This window comes from Anastrepha obliqua, chromosome 1 (assembly GCF_027943255.1).
Source record: "Anastrepha obliqua isolate idAnaObli1 chromosome 1, idAnaObli1_1.0, whole genome shotgun sequence".
In the NCBI taxonomy this organism is placed as follows: Eukaryota; Metazoa; Arthropoda; class Insecta; order Diptera; family Tephritidae; genus Anastrepha; species Anastrepha obliqua.
The window spans coordinates 92376294-92402106 of NC_072892.1; the positions used below are offsets into that span (position 1 = coordinate 92376294).

At 35.5% G+C, this 25813-nt stretch overlaps 1 protein-coding gene across 1 annotated transcript in view; it reads right to left on the reverse strand.

Annotated features, from left to right (window-relative positions):
• Positions 1 to 1664: 1664 nt before the first annotated feature.
• The window catches only part of LOC129235945 (uncharacterized), a 29074-nt gene continuing 4925 nt past the window's right edge, over positions 1665 to 25813 (reverse strand). Inside the window, exons 3-4 of the mRNA XM_054870041.1 lie at positions 25474 to 25561; positions 1665 to 2029 (exon numbers count right to left, since the gene is read on the reverse strand). Coding sequence (XP_054726016.1) covers positions 1837 to 2029; positions 25474 to 25561 — 281 coding nt within the window. The 3' untranslated portion in view covers positions 1665 to 1836. The remainder of the gene's footprint in view (positions 2030 to 25473; positions 25562 to 25813) is intronic.

A 25813-nucleotide genomic window follows, 5' to 3' on the forward strand; every position in this document is an offset into this window, starting at 1 on the left:
TAGACATATGGTAAACAAACTGTTTCGACACATTAGTGATTTTGTTTTGGTATCATTTACTTTTGGTTTTGTGAAAACGTCTGATTTTGTGCCGAATAATCGTCATTTGCGGGAAGTGTTGATTTTCCTCTTTCATTCGAAAAAACGGCGGCCGAAGCGCATCGAAAGCTACAAAAAGTTTATGGAGATGCTGCTTTAAGTGAAACAACGTGCCGAGATTGGTTCCGTCGCTTCAAAGACGGTGATTTTAATGTTGACGACCGACGCGTGAAGGAAGGCCAAAAACCTTCGAAGACGCTGAATGGGAGGCATTGCTCAATGAGGATCCGTGTCAAATGCAAGAAGAGCTTGCTTCAGTGTTAAGAGTTACCCGCCAATCCATTTCCAAGCGATTGCATGCTTTGGGAATGATTCAGAGACAGGGGACTTGGGTTCCTTATGAGTTAAAACCAAGGGATGTTGAACGCCGTTTTTTCGCCTGTGAACAACTCCTCCAGCGGAAAAAGGGAAGGGTTTTCTCCATCGTATCATGACGGGTGATGAAAAATGGATTCATTACAGCAATCCAAAGAAAAGAAAGTCATGGGCACTGCCCGGTCATGATTCTTCATTTATTTTCATAAAAAAAAAGAACAGCGAGAACTTAGTTGCACACCTAATAATTTATTTATTGATGAATATTTTTGAATGAAAATCGGGTAAAATTTTACGTTTTGATTTTAAGCTAAATAGTAATAGTTCATCCATAATAATAATAAATATGTCAAAAAAAAAAAAAAGGAATAAGATGTTTACCTTGCTGCTGTCCTACAAATCAGCGAATCCACATAAGTATTCCCGTATGACGTTTTTATGTGATAAGAAACTTTTTTATCGCAGAATATAGTGCTCTCGCAGGTTTGCCATTGCCAACATTGGAAAATGCCGTTTCCATCTTTGGTATTTCTTGCCCATCGTAGGTTTCCTACCCGGAATTTTCCATATGGTAGGAACAAAATATCCACTGGCGGTCGCCCGCTCGAGATGCATACATATTGTTTTTATGTTGCAAAGAAAGGAATAATTTTTTGTTCTTTGGACAAGCTTCGCCTTGAGCTAATGTATATATATACATGTGTAGTTGTTCATATATTTCTGTGCAGTTGAAGTAAGCTAATTCTTCGCTTTTTGCTTCATAGAAATTATCTACTTACATACATACATTTTAGTTTGAGGATTTTTCTTGTTCTTGCTTGTCTGCATATTTTCCTACTCGTATTTTAATCTTAATTTATTTTCTAATATTTTATCTAGTAAAATACAAATATGCTACAAGTTATTCATATATTCTTACATATATATACACACGAACAGATGGATTAGTTTCTTTCATACGAGCAGTTGTTCGTGACGTTTTCTGTTTTTGTCTAAAATTTTATTCAAATGTATGTTTGTAAATTACTGTTCACATATGTATGTATTTGCTTGCTTGAAGGTTGTACAATTCCTGTATATTGTATTTTGTAAGGATATAAAAAATATTTCAGATATGGTATTTGTTTAGAAACTTGCTGACTTATAAATACATAACGAAAGGTTGCACACAAAGACTTGTACAAAAAACTAGTTGCAGCACACATCTACAAATCTATGTTTTTATTTCGCCCATGAACTATTTTTATTTTTATTTCTATTTCTATTTTTTTACGCTACATTGTTGCGTTACTTTTTAGTCATCTTAGATTTGCCTGTTATTTACTTCGTTACTTATAGCATTTACACAATTTTGCTTCCCGGTTTTTTTTCTCTCAAGCCTGTACATAGTTTTACTACTCATTATAGCTAATCCCATCATTTTTACAATAATCTCTCCATATCTTCACTTTCAGCTTCGCTGGTGAAGGAATCCGTATCGGTAAAGTAATCGTCCCCACGATTTCGTCGACAGCAAACCCGTTGACTGATCTCATCATCACTCCAATGTTCGAATTCTTCTTTATGGTGTTCGAGTATCATGAGTGATGGAAACAGGCTATCGCATGCGCTGCAGCTGCAAGAGAATAGAGAAAGTATTGCAAAATAAATTAAAGTACGGTACATTTTTTTTTTCAAATAGTAAATCTATAATTTCTATTACTATAATTTTATCATCGTTTGGCATTGAAGTTTTCAAAGGCACAAACAGATTCAATTATGAATCTTAGTTTGTTTGCTACTAGCACTAGAAAGCATTGAATAAATGAATGAATGAGGCTTGCACTTGGACCTAATGGTCTTTTGTGCCCAAATACTAGAAAGTATGAACTGTGTGGAAAAACAATTTATGTACATATGGAGATGTAAACTTTTATCTCCAGAACGAGGAGCAACGAAAAAAATAAAAAAACTGGTTTTAAAGTTGAATCAATTATAAGCAAGCTTTCTTTATTTTACACTTTTTTAAATACTATTAGTTTGCTTTCCGTTGCGTTTTGGAAGCATATATCCAAAACAAATGTTTGCATAATAATTCTTAAGAAATTTGTCTGGTGCATTTTGCTAATTGTTGCATTTTCATTAGCGGAAAAGCCCTTAAACAAATAAATATCGGGCCAGTCCATAAGTTCGTGCGTTTTACATACAAAAAATTATTATTATTATATTTTCTTTGATATATTGTGCATTCAACAAGTGATTTTAATCGCGAATAGAAGTACGTATTGTTAAAAAATAAAATGGAATCTTCGAACGCGTATAAGAAGCATATTTTGTATTTTTTTTTATAAAAGTGGTTAAAAGTGCAAGAACTGCTGCTGATGCTGCAGAATACAATTAATAAAATTATTTGGAATTTATGGTGCATTTTGGCATTTTCCTAATTCCTTGGGCAATTATATGATAGTAAAAAAAAAGTTATAAATAGATATTAAAATTCCTTGGAATTTGTATTTTTTTGTAGCGGATAAAGTATTATATAAAAAATAATTGGTAAAATTCTTAATGAGTAGTAGTGGGAGACACTTTAACAATGTAACTGCTACGCGTAATTATATAAGAGCATCCCACAAATATATAAAATATCGCATAAAATTTGATATAAGATGCTTTCCATTTCAATTCAACCGGGCTATTCGGGTCATGTTCTTCGATTTCGATGTAACTGAAATATGTTGCTCTCTGGTCAAAATAATGAGACACGTATTTTTTTGTTTGCCCGAAAAAATTTTTTTTCAAGAGTTATCGGCAATTTTGTTTTTCGCCTCAAACTCGATTTTTTTTTAATAATATAAGAAACATTTTTTTTAAATGGTCATAACTTAGTCAAAAATGAACCGATTTTAATAATTTTGGGTTCAAAAATCGTCATTACTTACCTGAGCGATTTCATTTAGAAAAAGTTGTAAAAAAGTAGTCGAAAATTTTTTATTTTGCAAAAAACAAAAAGTGCGAAACAGGTTTTTTACTCAAAAATTCATTACTCAATAACAACTCATTTTAGCTACTGGGCATTCAGCTTAATTGAAGTTTGAGGTGTCCTCTTGATTTGGAAAAAGTTATAAAAAAAAAATACACTTTTTGAAATATTCAATTTCGGAAAAATTCCATTTTTTTTTCTTTTTTGCTAAATAAAAAATTTTCAACTACTTTTTTGCAATTGTTTCTGCATGAAGTCGCTCGTGTAAGTAATTACGATCATTGTGAACCCAGAATTATTAAAATCGGTTCATATTAGACTAAGTTATGGGCATTTAAAAAAAATTTTTTCTTATATAATTAAAAAAAATCGAGTTTGAGCCGAAAAACATAATTGCCGATAACTCCTGAAAAAATTTTTTTTCGGGCAAACAAAAAAATACGTGTCTCATTATTTTGACCAGAGAGCAACATATTTAAGTTTAATCGAAATCGAAGAACATGATCCGAAAGGGTTGAATTGAAATGGAAAGCATCATAACAAATTAAAGCAAGCAAATACCCGATTCTTACTAACTACTCTTGGTTCAAGAATTTTCCCCACGAAACGCATTTTCACATCTAAGTGGCAATTTTAACGAACGGCTTTAGCAACTTTTTCGACAGAAATTAATGAAATGAACTTATATAACCAGAGTTGTGGGTTTATTGAGGTATACTAGCAATCTGCCACATATCGTCAATCGTCTCCTCTCGGGATTTATAAACACTTCTCTTCGAGCTCATTATTATCTGAAATTCCCCTTTGCCGAGAGTCGCTGCGATGTTACTTTTATATTCAGCCAAGGACTGTGACTCCAGTAGTATTGGGCAAACACCAATAGGTAACGTTTATATTGTTACAATAACAACCAACCGAACTTTTAAGCTTCTTTTACATTTTTTCTAAATTTTAAGATTTATAGAACTTAAACTAAATTCAAAGGCTGCATAAAATTTACAAAGTTTGCAAACTTCTGGGGAGTCTGAAATACTCCATATCATCAGCTTAGCCTTAAGGTAAATATTGAGACAAGTGCATAACAGTAAGAATTTGAAAAATAGGAGCTAAATTGTGCCACAGAAACTAGCATTGAAATATTAAATTTACTCTCAATTTATTTAATAAATAAAGGTTTCCATTTTCTTTGGGACCATGTTGCTTTGAACAAAAATTTTTATTGTAGGATTTACTGAAGTCCCAGATACATGCTAATAAGCCGAAATCGGCGCATGCTCACGAAACTCTATGCTGCACAACATTCCAAAATTTGACTTCCCGCATACATGTGACCGTGTGAAACAAACATTTAGGATTAAGCTGCAGTCCACTCCGTTTTACAACTTTTATAATATAAATGTAAAGAGGTGGCATCACTGTTCGTCGTTGGCATCAGAAGTCGTTAAGTCGCCGAAGTAGAGAGAAGTCGTTAAGTCGCAGAAGTAGAGAAAAGTCGTGAAGTAACGTGGTCTACATTATAATTCGAGAAACATTGTTAAATACCTTTAATAAACATCATAATTCAATAAACATTGTTAAATACCTTCAATAAACATTATAATTCAACAAACATTGTTAAATACCTTCAATAAACATTGTTACATGGGGGCTCAACCTTTGAACACTCTAAAAAAAAAGATGCTATAATGTGTTATAGTGAACTATGTTTCTAAGATCTGGAAAAGAAGTAAATGCAGTAGAAGTTGAACGAGAAAAATCAACGGGAATTGAAAACGAAGAAATAACTCAAGCTAAGAGTGAACACATTAATATCGAAATGGCGTTAAATAACCAAAACTCAGGCGGTATAGAAGGAGAAGGCTTAAATGTTGAACTTTTACGTATGTTGACAGAAAAGCTTTGCAGCGATTCAAGAAGTTCAGTTTCAATTGAGAGCTTCGCAAAAATTGTCCCCGATTACGATGGAGTAAGTATACCTGTAAAGTTGTGGTTAAAGAATTTCGAGGACAATGCAGCAGCATACGAGCTAAACGAAAAACAGAAATATGTAAACGCAAGAAACAAAATGGAAGGTACAGCAAAACTATTCCTAGAGACGGTTACAGTATCAAATTATAATGATTTACGCGAAGCGCTTATATCTGAATTTGACAAAAAGCTTAGTAGTGCTGAAGTTCACCAACAACTTAGGGATAGAAGAATAAAAGATTCGGAGAACATTCATGAGTATATTCTAAACATGCGAAAAGTGGCAGCAATGGGAAGCGTAGAAGAAGCATCAGTTATCCGGTACATCATCGAAGGGTTAAAAATGCGGAACGAGTTGAAAATTCTTCTGTTAAATTCAAAAACGTACAAAGAGTTACTGGAACAATATGAAATTATCGAAACGATGAACAGGAGCAAAGAACGCACCGTAAGCAGCGAAAGGAAGTTTGGTAGCGGCACAGCGGCAGCAACTGCGCGTAGGCATAACACGCAAGCATGGGAAACAAATATGGCCTTTGGAGATGATCCAGCATGCTTGACTGAGCTTTGTGTGTGTTAGTGCAGTCGGGTGTCGTCGTGTCACACATACTTGTTGTCGGCTTTTGAATGATGAAAATCAAAAATTTTAGATATTAGCGTCAAGCACCCGACACGCACACATATAAAGTTCTTGTCAACAATGCTTGATCGTGTCCAAAGGCCAATAGAATGAATGAACGTAAGCAGCACTGCTATAACTGTGGATCGACTAGACATGTGAGATCAGAGTGTAGAGAGGAAACGAAATGTTTCAAATGCAATGGAAATGGTCACATTGCGAAAAACTGCGCAAAACAAAACGTCAACTTAGTTTCAAAGAGGTTGAAGCAAATGAGAATAGGTGGGAACAGTGTGAATTGTCTTGTGGATACTGGTGCAGATGTCACGCTCATGCGGTATAGCACTTACAAAAGATTATTTCAGCAATATCCTCTAAAAGCAAACAGCATAAAGTTATATGGTTTAGGTAACAAAAATACAGACGTTCGAGGCATGTTTTCTAGTACTATTGAAGTAGATGGCGTGAAAACCGAGCATACAATCCTAGTGGTGGACGACAATAATACAATGTTCGATGCACTAATTGGATTCGACCTAATAGAAAAATTCACGTTGACGGTGAATGCGACCGGGTATACATTTACAGAGAAAGGCGTAGACACGAGTATAGCAGCAGTTTTTAATGTTCAAGGCGTGGACGAAATTGATGTGCCGCATAAATACAAGAATATAGTAAATCAAATGGTAATGAACTATTCGCCAAACAATGCAACTGAAAAATGCCCTGTACATTTGAAAATTATTCCCAGTAATGATAAAATATGTTTTAAAGAAAACCCCAGTCGATTGTCGGCAATGGAAAACGCGGTGGTAAAGCAGCAAATTGAAGATTGGTTACAAGAGGGTATTATTCAGGAGTCTGTTTCCGATGTAGTAAGCAAAGTAGTATTGGCGAAAAAAAAAGATGGCACGTTCAGAATGTGCATTGATTATCGAAAATTGAATTGTCTCGTTTTAAAAGATCGCTTTCCAGTTCCAATTGTAGAAGAGGTTTTAGAAAAAATGCAAAGTGCCAAATTCTTCACGGTTATGGACCTCAAGAATGGCTTTTTTCACGTGCCGGTAGAAGAAAATAGCAAAAAATACACAGCGTTCATAACAAAGCAGGGCGTATTTGAGTTTAATAAAGCACCTTTTGGATTTTGCAATTCGCCAGCTGTTTTTGTGCGCTTTCTGAACATAATCTTTCAGGGCTTGCGCAACGAGGGTATAATGGAGTTGTATGTAGACGATATAGTTGTGTTTGGACAAACAGCAGAAGCGTGTCTAACAAATGTGCAAAGGGTTTTGCAGCGTGCACAATTGTACGGTTTAGAGATCAAGTGGTCCAAGTGCCAATTTTTACAAAATCGCATAAATTTTCTTGGTCATACCATACAGGATGGCAAAGTCTGGCCTGGCCATGAAAAATTGAAGGCAGTAAAAAATTTTCCTACACCAAACAACTTAAGAAGTGTACAAGCTTTTCTTGGTTTGACAGGTTATTTTAGGAAGTTCGTCCAAGATTATGCGTTGATAGCGAAGCCGTTGACTCAGCTTCTTAAAAAAGATACAGAATTCAAGATTGCCCACGAAGAACTGGCAGCAGTAGCTATGTTGAAAGCAATATTGGTAGAAGAGCCGGTCCTAAAGATTTTTAAGCAAACGGCAAAGACTCAGCTTCACGTTGATGCTTCTAAATATGGTTTTGGCGGTGTACTCTTACAGCTACAGGACGGTAAGTGGCATCCAGTGTATTATTGGAGCAGAAAGACTACACCACACGAAGAAAAGTTGCACAGCTATGTTTTAGAAGTAAAAGCTGCTTATTTGGCAACAAAAAGACTGCGACATTACTTACTAGGTATTCAGTTCGTTTTAGTCACCGATTGCTCAGCGTTCAAGCAGACGACAACGAAAAAAGACGTTCCACGCGAAGTTGCTCAATGGTTAATGTATTTGCAAGATTTCAATTTTAAAACCGAACACCGAACTGGGAACAGGATGAAGCACGTGGACTCGCTAAGTCGCTATCCAGTTTTTGTTGTTACATCTGAAATTCGAGCACGAATGGTAAAGGCCCAACAAAGCGATGAACATTTGAAAGCTGTAGCAGAAATTCTAAAAGAGAAAGCGTATGGAAATTTTGTTATTAAAGATGAATTGATCTACAAACAATTAAGTGGGCGTGATGTTTTAGCGGTGCCAAAGAGAATGGAGAAAGAAATTATTGATAAAGCGCATGGTGTCGGGCATATGGGTGTGCAGAAAACTAAGCACGCAATTGAACAAGACTACTTTATCCCACATTTAGAACATAAGGTCAGACAACATATTGCTAATTGTATCGAGTGTATATTACATAATCGTAAAATGGGGAAGCAAGATGATTTTTTGCATATCATAAATAAAGGCGATGCACCATTGTGTACAATTCATATTGATCATCTAGGCCCATTAGATACAACAGCGAAATGTTACAAATATATTTTTGCCTTGATTGATGGTTTTACCAAGTTCACTTGGTTATTTGCAACAAAGTCGACAGACGCCGAAGACGCAGTGAAACATTTGACCACGTGGGTGGATATTTTTGGCAGCCCACAAAGGATTATAAGCGATAAGGGCCCAGCATTCACTTCAAAATTATTTAAAGAATTTTGCGCTGCACGTAATGTTGAGCATGTTGAGACAACCACTGGCGTTCCAAGAGGCAATGGACAAATCGAAAGAGTAAATCGAGTTATCCTCTCAGTTTTATCAAAGCTGTCAGCAACGGAACCAAGCAAATGGTACAAGTACATAGGACAGGTGCAGAGAGCAATTAACTCACACGTTCATTCGGCAACTAAGTACACACCGTTCGAAGTACTCTTTGGAGTAAAAATACGAAGCGAGACACGGCCGGACGTGGTAAGAGCGATTGAAGAAGAAATTTTAACTGTATTTGCAGATGAGCGGCAGAAGGTTAGGATGGAAGCGAAAGAAGCTATTCAGAAGGCACAAGCAGTATATAAGAAGAACTTTGACAAAAGACGAAAACCTCATACTGGGTACCAAAAGTTTGATTTGGTAGCGATTAGACAGACACAATTTGTGGCGGGCAAGAAGTTGAGCAGCAAATTTATAGGTCCGTATAAAATTATAGAAGTTAAACAGAATGGCAGATACAAGGTCGAAAAGGCAGCAGATTTCGAGGGACCAGGACAAACATCTACAAGTGCAGACAACATGAAGCTGTGGAAATACATAGAAGACACACAACTTTTATCATCCGGGTCAGATGATGATCAGGATGACCGAGTGTAAAGAGGTGGCATCACTGTTCGTCGTTGGCATCAGAAGTCGTTAAGTCGCCGAAGTAGAGAGAAGTCGTTAAGTCGCAGAAGTAGAGAAAAGTCGTGAAGTAACGTGGTCTACATTATAATTCGAGAAACATTGTTAAATACCTTTAATAAACATCATAATTCAATAAACATTGTTAAATACCTTCAATAAACATTATAATTCAACAAACATTGTTAAATACCTTCAATAAACATTGTTACATAAATGCATTACTGACGAAGAGATAATTAGATAATTTTCGATTTAATGTTTTTATATGGAGGAAAATACACAATACCATCAGAAAATTGTTAAAAGTCCACACGATTGTCGAGCCACTTGAGACTTGCACTTCATTAAACCAAAATTTAATGGGCTTTAAAACTGCATACTCGAAATTTTTCTAAAAACTCTGATTACAAAGTGTGAAATTTTGATGAAAACTTACTGATTTGTTCTTAAATTTTCATATAGTTTGAAATAATATGGATTTATATGGTTTTTATAGGATAATGAACCATAATTTTATCATTGAAATTTAAAAACAAGCAAATAAATTGGCCAAACTCGTCTTAAAGTCAATGCGCTATTATAACTTTATGCTGTATATTTTATAATTTGTTTATTAACAGTTTCCACTTATAGATTATAATATACAATATAACATCATAAATATTTGCATTTGCACATATGTACTACTCACTTAGCCCTCCCTGATAACAAAAGTGCTACTTCTCATAGGAAACCAATTTATATGTTACATATATCCTGTTACACTTCCAGAGTCAATAAGACAAAATTTCAGTAATTCGTTTTCTGAATTTAAATGCAAAAAAGTAACACCATCACAAATTAAACTCAACTCTAGTTACTTATTTCACTTATTTACTAAGCAGATAATTTGGGTTACTCTGCCAGTGAATCAACCATAATAAATTTGACTGTGATGGCGGTGAAGGCACTCATTAGTCACTGCATAAATTGTGAGCAGGCTTCTCCCATTTACTAGTTCTGCGCTGCTTTTCCACATCGACTTATTCCTCTTGATGGTATTGCAAATGATCAAAATAATAATGACCTTAATGACAAAGATAAAGGGAAAATGCGTTGCTTTCCCTTAATACTAATTTGTATAAATGAATAGAAAGGACTCGTTGGTTGAGCTAGCTTGGCGGCTGCTGCATTTGTTGTCTCGTCTCGTAATTAGATTCAGTTTTTGGATTAGTTATTCTCATTATGCTTGCATAATTTATTTACTTACATTTACCCTGCAGGAAAAAATACTAGTAGGGACCTGGAATACTACCAGTTCACTTTTCAGATCAACTACTTTGTGTTCCATCTTTTTTCAATATTAGCCGGTGGTAATTTTAACATAGCGATGTCCTACAAAATATCCATTGTTCGGCCGAAATACTGTTAAAATATCAGTTCATACTAACCAAATCCAACATTTTAAAATATGTATTTTATTTCATGTTTAAAGTGAATATAGAATTATTTCTTCTTTAAATTTAATGTTCAAATTTAATATTACAATTTATTCCTAACAAAATTGAAATAAATTCTTAAAAAAAATTGAATAGAGAAATGAAATGTGAGGTATTTCTAATAACGGTCGCCCCTCGGCAGGCGATGGCAAACTTCCCAGTGTATTTCTGCCATGAAAAAGCTCTTCGTAAAAAATATCTGGCATTCGGAGGCGGCATAAAACTGTAGGACCCTCCATTTGTGGAACAACAACAAGACGTGCACTGCCAATAGGAGTAGGAGCTCGGCCTATATGCTCATATAATTTTTTTTTATGTTATAAAAGTGAAATTTGTGCATATATGGTATATACATTCACTTTTTGGACATAAAAAAAATCCTGCTATGCGTCCGATACAAAGATGATTGATCATAAGGTTTGGCCATTCGAAGCAAAATTGTGAGAGTAACTCGGACTGCCACGTCACCGGGGGCTTGGCCGCAGAATTCTGTCCATCATGCAATCGTTCGACGTTCAAACGCCAACGAAGAAACAGCAAATCAGCTACTTCCTTCAGCCGGTTAACGGTCTGATGTTGGTCACACTTTCAGAATTCCTTGCAACATGTATCCGGTTACTACGAGAGTTTTTCTGCGAAAACTCTGTTTTGAAAAAACCGTTTTTCATTTTCTTGAAGTGCTTTTCTTAATTAAATTTTTATTTATAGGCACTGGTACAGTGTATTAATGTTTATATAAAATCAAAATCCATATTTATATTTTGCTTCATATTATGTAAAAGTTCAGTACCCAAACAAACCGCATATGCATTTATATTTCCATTAGGCTCTTTTTTCTGTGAGTCCAGTCAGTGTTGTGCCCATTTTTATTTCTGTGCTAAACATGATTTTGAGATTATTTCTGGCAGTATGTTTTTGCAGATTCCTTATTGCAGAAATGTGCAAAAGTAAATTTAATGCGGTTTTCCGGTACGATCTTTTCATTAATTTTAATTGAACCGAACGAATATCTTCTGATTATGGCAATGTAATAGTGCATTAAACTTTTATCATCTTCGACTTTTTTGCTTTAAAAATGAAATCCACTGATTTGCAAACAAGCTGATAATTTTCTTACCGACATTATTCTAGTCCGTGACGAATTTCTTCTATCCAATACCAATCTCTGAACGAGAATATTTACATAATATTGTGGTTTTTTTCCCGCAGGGCATGTGTATTAGTATGGTCATGACCACGGCCGTTGTGGATATGTCCCAATGTGGCTTAAATTTAGTTCTGTTTGAGCCTTCGGCTTTCTGTTTTCTTCTTTATTATTCAACATATTTTGATTGTTGTTTATTTTTTTCGAGAATAAGCATTCATAATACTCTTATTTGTTGATGTACGGCATAAATTAAATCGTACAACACCAAACGAAATATAACAAGGTTCTGTTGGCGGCTTATGGTAAATGAGGTCAAGCAAATCTGTCGGACACCATTTTTTAAATTAACGTCTGAATTTTTATTTATTTTATTAGAATGAAAAGCAAGGTATGAGACACAAAACATGTTGAACGCTTAATAATATAAAGACGGGAATAATACTTGAAAATGATGTATGTATTTTAGAGTGTTTCCTTCATATATTTGTATGGAATCAATATAGTAAAAGAAAGTATAAAGAATAGGAGCTATATATTTTAGAACGGAACTATAGAAGAACTGCAGTTGTAAAACTATCCGTACTGTGAATTAAATAATTATAGCAAATGGACTTATTGGCAAGTTTTGACAATTTATTTTTTCATATTCAATTTAAATAATGTTTATGGAAAATAGGATTCATTCACATACAAAAACCATATAAATCCAGGTTTGAAATTTTGTGCAAATAAAAAAAGTAAAAAAAATTTCACAAATTTCAAACCTTTTAACCAGAATTTTTAGAAAACTCCCTAGAATGCGACATTATAGTGTAATAAATTTTAGTGCAATAATTAATTAATTTGTGTTAATTTTTGATTTTTTTTTCTGGCAAGCATTTTCCATTTCATTTCTCCATATAAACAATTCTTGAGAGACACGTCAAAACAGAAAAAAATATAGTGTACGTTACAAGGCGTATCTATCAAAGGTGGTATCGGCAAATCAGCTGATTTGTTTTTTTTTCGCAGTGTCCATGTGTCGATTGAATCCAGCCCAGAATGAATCAAGGCGAACTCATTTTCTGTTTTCTACTTTTTCAATACTTTTAATCAAACGTACAAAATATTGTTATTGGTCTAGTGCTAGCACCTTTAATAAATCCGCCTTGGTACATTAGGATCGAAAATTTGTCATTTAACTCCTTCAAGTACTGTTTGTTATTATAATACTTGACATAAAATGTTGACACCTATCGCAATATAAATATTATATTTCAACAATAAGTTTCGAGTAAGAGCTAAAACACCTCATAGATATGGTTCTACAAAGTAGCGCGAAAAAATCACATTTTCGAATGGTTTATAATTTTTGCAAAAGACATCGTACGTTAATCATATTTCGGACTTGTGAATTCGACAGCTGCAGTATACAAACACCAAACAATGTAGCGTATAAAGGTCCAAAATAAAAAAAGTCTATCACTGAAAATTACTCGGTTTTTTTATATATATAATTGGCGCGTACACCCTCTTTGGGTGTTTGGCCGAGCTCCTCCTCCTATTTGTGGCGTGTGTCTTGATGTTGTTCCACAAATGGAAGGACCAATAGTTTTAAGCCGACTCCGGACGGCAGATATTTTTATGAGGAGCTTTTTCATGGCAGAAATACACTTGGAGGTTTGCCATTGCCTGCCGAGGTGCGACCGCTATTAGAAAAATGTTTTTCTTAATTTTGGTGTTTCACCGAGATTCGAACCGACGTTTTCTCTGTGAATTCCGAATGGTAGTCACGCACCAACCCATTCGGCTACGGCGGCCGTATTCTCTCCATACTTATCCTTTTTTTCTTCCTGTTCTACTTTCTTTTCTATTTTTCGATTCACATATTTATATATACATATATTTGTATACCGCTAACTCAGAATGAAAAGTTTTTCAGTCCAGTCTATCAAGTTTTACAGCAAAGCACAAACATCTTTTACGATCAATATTTTTTAACTAACTTATTTTGCAACATCTCGAATACAAAATTTCGCATATTTAAAGTTAAAGCAGTTCTAATCAAATCGATTTCCATAACTTTCATGAACAGTTTTGGCATTCTTTGAGGTTCATCAAATTTTCAGTGAGAATTCCCCCGCTACCGGGAGCCAAGAAAGGAAGCGAAACGCATTATCCGAAAGAAGAAAAGAGAGACCAAAGTACGTGAGTGCGAGGAGTTGAGATGCTGGCCAATAGGAGCAACGCCCGGAAATTTTTCCAGAAAGTTCGGCGACTTACAGACGGTTTTAAGACCGGGGCGTTTTCCTGTAAGAACAAAGGCGGCGATCTGGTGACTGACATCCAAAGATACTTAAATTATGGAGTGAACACTTCTCGAACCTGGTGAATAATGGCAATATGACGCAGAAGCTTGGACGATGACAACATCCAATGAGGCGTAACATGGAGTGTTTGAGAGATGGATTCTACGCTAGATTTCTGGACCTTTTCACGTTGAAGACGGCGCATTAGTTGGCATAGAGTAGCGCAGCGAATAAAGATCCAGCGGTCATGTCGTCCGAATAGATACAGACGCTCCGGCTTTGAAAGTATTCGATGCGATACCAGCTGGTGGTAGCAGAGGAAAAGGAAGGCCTCTTCTGCGTTGGAAAGCTCAGGTGGAGAAGGACTTGGCTTCACTTGGTGTGACTAATTGGCGCCGGTTAGAACAAGAATGACTGGCGCGCTTTGTTAAACTTAGCCAAAATCACGTAAGCGTTATCGCGCCAACTAAGAAGAAGACGATCAACTTTTCATTCACTTTATGGATTTTTTCATCCCTTTTCAATGCCGATGGTTTGCTATTACGTTCGTCACTCTCGATAGACTCCCGATCTCTTCTGAAGCGTTTATAACACACGTAAATGGCGGGTTTCTTTATAGTATCATTACCCAAACAGTTTTTCAATATTTCTAAGGCTTACCATTTTCACTGCAAAATTTAATACAATCTCGTTGTTGTAAATTTGAATAAATCTTTAAAACTGTAAAAAATTAAAAACAAGTGCAGGTAGATTTACTCTAGACGGCGTGACTTTTGCAAACACCAAGCAATGGGAAGATATTTGGGGTAGGAATGTTAATTATAGAGCTGGTAATCAAAAAACAAAAAAGCACAGAACTCAAATCAGTGGACTTAAAGCGTTATCTGGCGTTTGTTGCTTGAACATTTTGATCATGTTGGTGTTTCTCTTTTCGAAAAGGACAGAAATTCTAAAACTTGAAGGAGGTTTACGAAAAGTAACATAAATAAGTGAATAATAGTGAAAATAATCCAAATAAGGTCGCGCACAAAATTCAATACACTTACGCTCTTATTTGAAAACTTTTGAGTAATAAGCACGAAGAGAGATATACCGACGCTGGTTGCTCATACGCCCGGACTACTCAAATTGTGGCGAACTAAATCGAGAGCTCTACTTTAAAGATTTCGCTTTAAATCCTTTCGAACCAACATTTACGAATTTGACGTTGTATGCACCTTGGGCGAATAGAGTAAGCTAAATATAAAAACTCACACGGCTGTGACGGCCGTAAATATAGATATATGTATTTCTACTTAATTATTTTGTTTCCTGTGCAAGAAATTAGACATCCGGGGTGTTGTTCTTAGTGTGAGTATAACGAGGGTGACTTTTCTGGTTTTTTGCAATATACAATAGTGTGACACAACAAAGCTCTAGTGCTTATTTCTATTGCTAAAAAATGGCTTAACTTTTTTTGTTTTTAATCCGCTTTAAATTATTATATTATGCTATTTGGTGAATCACTTTATTTAAATATGTATGCGCAAATTATTTTCCTATAAAACAATGTATTAAGGACTTACAAAGTAGTGAGCAATAAAGGAGTACTTTATGCAAAATGTAAATCGAAAAAAATCACTTAAGCTCAATTATGAACTCCCAAAAAAAGTTGTATATCCATTAATATGCATATTTACAATATAATATGTATGCACAAATATAGATGTATACACATTTTTCCATAAATATCTGTTCTCCAATATTTACACTCGGTCAGGCGAAACACGCCCACACATAGTAACTTATAAACACACAAATGTGCATACATGTGCTCATTCATGCAATTTTGGCCTTTGAAATTTGGTAGTTCGGCGTGCTTTTTTTTATTTGAATGCAAAGGCCTGAATTCATTGGGCCTGCAGTCGTACTTTGGACTTTATAGGGTAAATTAAATTCTTTTTATAAACTATTTTTGCTCCATTGCTAATAGAATTTCCGTTCTTAAATAAAACGGCAGTGATTTTTTACGACAAGCGAAGCTTGTGATTGTGATTAGAGAATTAGTATTTCATGAAAACGCTTTCCAAATGGCAAGAGGTATAGTAAAAGTAATTGAACGACCAGCCAGCGAAGTTTTATCAATAGATCAGTAATTTCACTTTTTCACAAATGTGTGGATATGAACAAGTAATTCGCCAAAAGGGTGCCGCGTTTTCTTTCAAAGTCGCGAAAAAGGTTATCTTCCACTAAAACAACGTACCGTTGCCCCATACTGTAATCGTTATGCCAAAATGACATCAATTAGTTTGTGGATTGCACCGTCATCAGCCATAATCTTCAGATATAGCCATTGCATCATTAAAACAACAGCCAGTTGAGTCTTCTGAAAGACCCTTTAGAACATTCGATACGGCGAACACACTTCGCGCCATAACTCTTACCGGCTGTACCGCTGGTAACAAACAAATTGAGTGTATACTCATCGTTGTCGTGTTTATAATGAAATCTAAAATCAATACACGTTTTTAATAAATAAATAAACAAAATATATTTGTTGAAAAAATTTCTTTTCCGCAGAACACCGAGTGTTTAAACAAACGTTTTCAGGACCTCGGCGAATTGTTCTCGTATTAATTTCAGTGCTATCGTTTTCTTTAAATACCGTTCTGATGCCTCCGGTACCTTTAAACCTACTTTTCAAATTCATGCGTTTCAGACACGGATCTTTCCTCGTGCTGATATTTCTGTCGCTATTTAAGCTGGCTCTCATCTTCAAACCTGGACCTTTCCTAACCCTTCCAAATTTACCGTTAGCACACAGAGAAACCCCAATATTTTCAGTTATTATCGGAAAGTATAGGTGTTTTTATTTCCCTATGGCCAATACTTTGCTTTTTTCCCTAATTTTTCTAAAACTAGACGGGCATAAGCCCGTCATTTAATTTCCATGAAGTACAAATACGCCATGATTCATCATTTATTCATATTATATACAATATATTAATATAGCTCACTGGCCCAAAAACCCTTTAAATGCAAGCTTACTACCACTGCGGACTTTTATCCCCGCTAACATATTGACATGCAAATTTGGGTAGCTATCATTTTGAATATTCATAATTTTATAACTGAAAGTTTTGCCAGAATCACACCCGCCAATGGTATGGTGGCAATTGAATAATCGAATACTCGAAAGAGCAATATTTTTTATTGCTTAAATGTCGGGAAAAGCATTTTCATTGAAAGCAACTCACATTTGCATGCCGGATTAAAATGCATGGAGACCATAAATTATTTGATTCTAAATGCTAATAAACTTGTGGAATTTCGTATTTTTTTTTCCTTAATTTCCATTTATTAAAATAGCTGCGTGATTTTCGCTAAATTGTCGGGATTTAACTTTAAGTTGTTTAAGTGCCAATTTTTGTTGTAGATTTATGCACTTAGATTAAGTGCCACAATACTTAGTTAATTAAAATAATATTTTTATTTTTATTGAACATTATATATATATATATATAGACACATGCATCCCTGAAAGCAATTAACTGCTCATATTTAAAGTGCATGTACTCGTACGCACAAAAAAAAAAACGAAATATTTTTAGAGGCTTATACCCTTTCACTTTAATGGCAATTGATTATTATTAGAGTATGGGATTGGATTGCCGGCCGCCGTAGCCGAATGGGTTGGTGCGTGATTACCATTCGGAATTCACAGAGAGGTCGTTGGTTCGAATCTCGGTGAAAGCAAAATTAATAAAAAAAAACATTTTTCTAATAGTGGTCGCCCCTCGGCAGGCAATGGCAAACCTCCGAGTGTATTTCTGCCATGAAAAAGCTCCTCATAAAAATATCTGCCGTTCGGAGTCGGCTTGAAACTGTAGGTCCCTGCATTTGTGGAACAACATCAAGACGCACACCACAAATAGGAGGAGTGGCTCGGCCAAACACCTAACAGAAGTGTACGCGCCAATTATATATTTTTTTTATGGGATTGGATGGATATGAAATTGTGACATTTTTATAATTAATTTTATAATTATTATTTCCCTTATTGAATAAGGACTGTGACCTTACTTATATACCCACTGTCACATTTTATAAAATAAAGTTCCAAAATAAATACGCTAATAACTATGCAGATAATACCGCAATTTGTACACAATTTTATATATTTTCATGCTATTATCTCCTGGCATAATTCTTTTTTTTATTGAAATGTTATAAATTTTTATTTACATTCCATAAATATTACACCTAGTATAAAACTAATAAGTAATTTTCATTTCACAATTTGAAGTAGCTTAAACAATATTGACAACTAAGTCTTGCGGTTTCTTTCTTTTTAATCTTCTTTTTACAGTTGCTTCATCGATTAGTACGGAAGCTTCTGCGTTAATGTGTTTTTTTAACTTTTCAGCATGCTTAACTGCCCAGAGATTGGCTGGGTCTGAGACGGTTTTTAAATTTAAATCCTTGTGCAGATCTTCATTACCCACGTACCAGGGAGCTTTAACGATTTCCCTGATTACTCTATTTTGGAGGCGCTGTATAATGTCGATGTTGGTCTTTGCAGTACATCCCCATAATTGAAGACCATAGGTCCACACTTGGTTGTAAATGAGGAGTTTGTTTTGAGTTGATAGCTCAGAGTTTCTGCCAATTAGCCATTGGAGTTTTTGCGTCTTTAGATTCAGCTCAGCAGCTTTGATTTTCACGTGCTCTTTCCACTTGAGCTTTACATCTAAAGTCATGCCTAGATGCTTTGCACTATTAGCATTTGGCACTATTGCTGAAAAAATATGAACTGGTTTGTAGATAATTTTTTTATTAGTAAAATCCACGTGAACTGATTTGGTTTCATTTAGCTTTATGTTCCAATTTTCAGTCCATGTGACTACTTCGTCAATGGACTTCTACAGTTTCTGGATGGATTCGTTTTCAGTTGATCCAACAGCTAAGATTCATGTATCGCCAGCGAATGTAGCTACTTTGCATACTTTTGGTACTGGCAGGTCTGCGGTATAGAGTAGGTACAGTACTGGGCCGAGTATGCTGCCTTGTGGTACTCCGGCCAATATTTGTTTTATTTTCAAATACGCCTGCTTTTGCTTTACTCTAAAGGACCTATTTGTTATATACGATTCCAAAATGTCAGTGAACTGCAACGGAAGAAGGGCTTTTAATTTACAAAGTAGTCCTTCGTGCCATACTTTATCAAATGCATGGGCAACGTCAAGGAATATTGCTGAGCAGACTTTATTACTCTCTAGCGCGTCTTCTATTCTATGGCAATGGCATAAATTGACAAGCCCAAATATATTAAAAAAATCATAAAAATCAAATCGTCTCGAACCAATAATGACACAGCCGATGGGAGTACCGTTTTTTTTGTTATAAAACCAAATTTATCAATTATTTAATTTTACTATTGACATTTAGAAAATGAATTTTTTTTAGATTTTTGCTATTTGGTACAGAATTACACATAAGCAGACAAAGCAGAGATACATCTTTAAGGTACTCCCAAACAATTGCGGTACGTTGGTGTCAAAAACTTTACGGCAGCTAGCACAATTGACGGCATGGGGCTAGTGCTTACAAGGACTTTCATCAATTCGTCATCCAACTTTGAGGACTCTTTCATATCGGGATTATATGTTTGTGTATTTTTTTTTTGTGCTGGTGCTCAATGTCTTCTTTTCTATAAAAAATTTCGAGCTTTCATCAAATTCGCTCCAACCCATTCGGCTAAGGCGGACGCTTGTGAACACTTACATATGTTTTATTATTGGGTATGAGAATAAGTTTCCGGCGTGGTAAAAGAGGTGTCGCCGCTGATACTATTTTTGTGTTCGCTCTAGTAATATATTGGTGATTTGAAGGTGTATATGTGAGGTCTCGATCGTAGTAGTTGACATTCGATATCTGACATCAAAAATGCTTACGTTCGTCCCGGAAAAACAGTGGTGAAACACAGAAATCTTTATTGGGATAACGCAACACAGAAATCACTACTATCATAGAATAACGCAATACATTTGAGGTGCAGTCACAGAACCATAATAGCGCACTGACTGCATTATACTTAGCGGTAGGTCAGTTTCTTTGTTCGGTTAGATGTCCTGCTCATCAGGAGCCAATAGAAAAGTGCGTGCATAAAATATGTAAATTCGGCACGACAAACATCACGCCACCACTCGTAGTAAGCTGCAGTGAAAAATCACACCACCATATATCATCGTTTTCTTTTTCGTTTTCGTCACTTACTATTCTTTGTCATCCTACTGCTAATACATAGTTTTTAGACATATTCATCCTTCACTTGACCGCGCAACGCACCAATTAATTGTAAAGATTTTGACAAGTTACAAATAAATAAAAATTAATTGCTAATAAATTTTCTAATATTCAGAACTAGAAAAACACGTCTAGCTCCAACAAACATCATTTGTGAAAAGTCATGCATCATTATTACCTTTTAACGAATAGTCCAGCTGAAATACTACTGTGGGCAAAATGTAAGGTGAATTTGGTTGTAAAATGAAAAATCTTTATTTATTCTTGTAAATCAATTTCGTCCCCTTCAAAATAATCCCCTCTCGATGAAATATACTTATGCCAACGATTTTTCCAATCCCCGAAGCATGTCAAATAGTCCATTTCCGATATAGCCATCAGCACCTTCTTCGATTCAGCTTTTATCTCCTCAATCGACTCGAAATGCGTTCCCCGGAGTGGTCTCTTGAGTTTTGGGAATAGCCAGAAGTCACACGGGGCCAAATCAGACGAATACGGTGGTTGCGGAACGATATGCGTGGAATTTTTGGCGAAATGGTCACGAAGAATGAGTGCAGTGTGAGACGGTGCATTATCGTGATGCAAAAACCAAGAGTTGTTGGCCCATAATTCTGGTATTTTTAGACGAATTGCTTCACGTAGACGACGCATAACGCTCAAATAATATTTCTTATTAACAGTTTGGCCAGGTGGAAGGAATTCATAGTGCACCACACCACGAAAATCGAAAAAAACTGTCATCATGACCTTTATTTTTGAACGACTTTGACGTGCTCTTTTCGGTCTATCCTCGCTTTTAGCACGATATTCGCTTGATTGGTCGGTTGTTTCAGGGTCGTAAGCATAAATCCAAGTCTCATCTCCCGTAATAATGCATTTGAGCTTGTCCTGATAGTCTGAAAGCATTGTTTCACACACATCAACGCGACGACTTTTTCCAAGAAATTGAGATTTTCGGTACGAACGAGATTTGACTTTTCGTAGGCCCAAATGGTCTTTCAAAATGGTTTTCACAGATCCTTCTGATATTCCGATCATATCAGTAAGGTCTTTTACAGTCAACCGACGATTTTTGAGCACTAACTCCTTCACTTTATTGACGTGTTGGTCATCTGTTGACGTCGTTGGTCGTCCGGAGCGCTCCAAGTCATCAACACGTTCTCGACCCTGTTTGAAGTCTTTGTACCACTTATAAACATTTTTCTGTGACATGGTCGAATCACCAAATGCCTTCTGCAACATGCTAAACGTTTTCGCAGCCGAAATTTCATTCCGCAAACAAAATTTGATGGCACTTCTCTGCTCAATCAAATCAGGCATTGTAAAAATCGAAAAATGCACTCATGGTCGTTTGGTAAACACAAGCGTAAATGTATTACTGATAATGACATTCACATGAAAGTTGGCCCAGATGTTATTAACAGTGCTGCCAACTCATGAAAAAAATAACTAGAGCGAAATTTTAATCCCGCGAAGTTTGACAAAAAAATTCACCTTACTTTTTGCCCACAGTAGTATGTCGTATATACAACTTGTAAAGAGTGGTTGCAACGCTTCCAAAGTGACAATTTCGACGTGAGTGATAAAGATCGCGAAGGGGCACCGAAAAAATTCGAAAATACTCAACTACAACAATTATTGGATGAAGACGCATGTCGAACGCTTGATGATATGTCTAAAGAGTTGACTGAAAGCAGGTAACTGGATGCCACATCAATTAAAGGAGAGAGACGTTAGGTGACGTATGAGATACTTCTTGAACGGCAGAAAAGAAAAGGTTTTCTGCATCGCGTCGCACTAGCCATGAAAAATGGACCTTTTGTGATAACCCTAAGCGTTGAAAATGCAAATGTTGGAGCTTGCCCAGTGAACTAAGCCCATCGACAGCGAAAAAAAAAATTCATTCTTCAAAGGTTATGTTGTACATCTGTTGGGATCAGAGGGGCGTCATCAATTTATTTTTACTTTTTTTCCTTTTTCACTCCTCTCGGGAGCATAGGGCCTAGACAAGACTTATCCGCGTTGGTTTCATTAATCTAATCAATTTCTGACAGGGTAGGTGATTAGCCTGCCGCTATCCCTCCCAAGTAGTGGGAATGCCCACCTGTTGTTGCTTAAGAACAACGCCTTCTTACTGCTTTCAGCGCCATCTGTGTGCCACATTTTTCTGGCAGAAGGATCGCACAGATGGTTGAGGACTTCGCTGAAGTGGTCTATCTGCGCTATTGCCGTGGGTGCCCACTACCTCTTCTTAGTGCCTCTTGATACAATGTGTAACTGTGGGCTTTTATTTGTTTTTGCTTGTTTCAGCAGCCACAATGCAAATTATACGCTGACTATTGTTCGGGAGTAAGGATGTAAAGGATGGAAAGGATAAGTTTTTGGGTTTGAGATTTTTTTTTAGAAACAGGAAAGTAGGTAAATTTATAAAGTACGAAGACCGTGCTTTAGGTGAGACTCGAACCCATAACTTCTGGGATGGCAGGCTAGTGCACTTACGCTAGACTACCGAGGCCATCATCTATGATATTATGAACTCCTTAAACTATCTGAAACCATCACTGGCGACTCCAGCTATGATGACTAACTATACATGGCTAACTGATTTTGCTGCATGACAACGCCAGGCCACACGTTGCTAAATCGGTTCAGAAATATTTAGAGGGACTGAGTTGGGAAATCTTGCACCACCTGCCATATTCCCCAGTCATTGCTCCTTCGAATTACTATCTGTTCCAATCAATCCTGTCAGTCCTAATTGAAGTGCGGTTCACTTCTTACGAGAGCATCGCAAACTAGTTCAATGTATGGATCAAGTCAATTTTTCGTTAGAGGAATCCGTATGCTACCTGAAAGATGGAGTAAAGTTATAGCTTCCAATAGCACATGCTTCACATAATATTACGTATTATTTAATTGCTTAAATAACGCGTAACTTTGTCTAAGAAAGGACGGAAACTTATTCCCTTACGCAACTTTATTTTTTAATTTGCATAAAGTTTGAAAGTTGGACTTTTACAGTTTTAGCAGGAGAACTATATTTTCGTAAAAAAGATTGTTAGGCATATCTGCAAGGTAGGGGCAGTAGGGGGAAAACAAAATGGCGTATACTTTGCTGTTGCTTGAAACCTCTAGAATGTTAAATTTGATAGTCATAGCTCACTGAGCGTTTTCTGAGTTCGGATGCATAAGGGTAAATGAAGTTTTACAATTTAGAGAGCAGATTAAATTATAAAAAAGTCGAATCAGCTGCTCCGCTGCTACTACCTTGTCGATGTGTATGAAAGTCAAGAAGGTCGTTCATAGTAAATAAAATACGTTTGCAGAACTGTCGGCTAACATACTGCCAAATTAATGAAATTGATGTGAATAGTGCCCCTAATATTTTTAAAAATAACGGCCAAACTAACCCACATGAACTAGAAATATTGGGTTAAAATGTTCCGCAAAAATAAGCGCCATTAACTTATATTATTGACTTTTAAAGACAAAATGGTAAATGCAGGTTTATAGGTGTTTTTGTTTTTCATATCACTTAGATTAACTTGATACACTGTAAAAAATTGTGAAGCATCAAAACAAGACAAAAAGTGACCTCTAAGATCTTTATTTTTCTAAATTGTTATACCGCATTCTTGTATTTTCTCTCGTGCCACTTTGTAGTACACTGTAATTATTTAAAACCACCAAGAGTTTCTATGTTTCAGAATACAAATAAAGAATTTAATCAAACTATCTCTTTATCTTCCCAAATCATAGAAAATGTGTTTTCTTATAGCGGTCACGCCTCGGTATGAAATGGCAAACATCCGAGTGTTTTTCTACCATGAAAAAGCTCTTCATAACCATTTCCCATTCGCCGCCAGCTTAAAATGTTAGGTCACTCCATTTGAGGAACAACATCATGATGTAAGACGTAATAAAGGTCGTAGGCACCAATTATATAGTCGTATATATCTCATTATCTTCAACTTTGGTATATTCAACGGTATACAAACCTATTTCACTGGGGTTTAAAAAAATATTGTTAATTATTCCTGAATATTAGGATTAATGAAGTTCAAATATTTCTAAGTACTTAACAAACTTCATCGTGCGCCTGCTTCTAACTACTCCCACACAGCATTTTAATTTTCCATCTTCTTAGTTTATTCTGAAGTTCCATCCTTTCGTCAGTCCACTCTTTTTCTACCACAAACACAGGTTGAATTCAGCCGTCGGCGAAACTTTTTACTTCTTTCGATTAAGGTGTGGAAAATCTGTAAAACTAACTGCATTTCTACACATGATACAAGTCGTGTAGGAAATATGACTTTAAAGGTACGATAGCTCAATAAATAATATAATAAAATAATAATAAAAAAAATATAATAATAAGTAAAAAGTTAACCTTTTCTATGACAAATTCTCCATTTCGTACTTTTATTTATCACTACTAATCAAAAATATACGCGAGTTCAAAATAATATTAAAAAAGTATTACGAAAAATCCTTAAATTTGCATTGTATTGCATCAAAGCCTTAAAGTTCATGATGAAATAAACCAATCCAAAATGTGAATTTAAGTTACAAAAATATGATTGTGTAAGGAAAATGTGCCCAAAGAGCCGATAAGTTTTAACAGGAAATTGAAAAAATTTCTCAAGGAAGGAAGAATGTCGCTGCCTACCGCCCCCGGCTTAGAAATGTTGTACTCAGATTCATTTAAGAAGCTTAGTTTCATAAGTATTAATATTCTCGTGTTATATATTGTGTATATATAAACGTAGGTAAGTACGTACAATAAGACATAATATAAGCATATACGAGTACGACATAGAATATGTGAGTGGTCTATTTATGCTATTTAACATCAACATCCTTGCTGATAATAATCGAAAGAAAATAATTTGTTGTCTACTATTCCATCAATTAAATATAAGTACAAAAATACCTTATTAGATGGAAACTACCTTTTCTAACTTTCACTACATTCATAGGTTAGGAGATACTTACCCAAAATGACGTTTTTTCTGCTGATGAGAAGCCAATTGTCTATGACAATGGAAAGCTCTATCACAAACGTTGCATGTCAGAGATTCATCTATGAATAAATAAACAAACAAAAATGTAATATATAAAGGGATTTATGTAATGGCAAAGAAAAAATAGGAGATATAAAATAAATGGGATTTGTTTACATGTAAAGCCAACTGTTTGCGCTTGTGTGTGAAAATGATATGTTTTTGTAGATAATATAGCTGAATTCGAATTAAGATGCATGTTGAGCTTGAAAAAACCTCTATTTGCCAAATGTTATGCGGGGAATGGAAAATGATTTCCTGGTGTTTCTTGT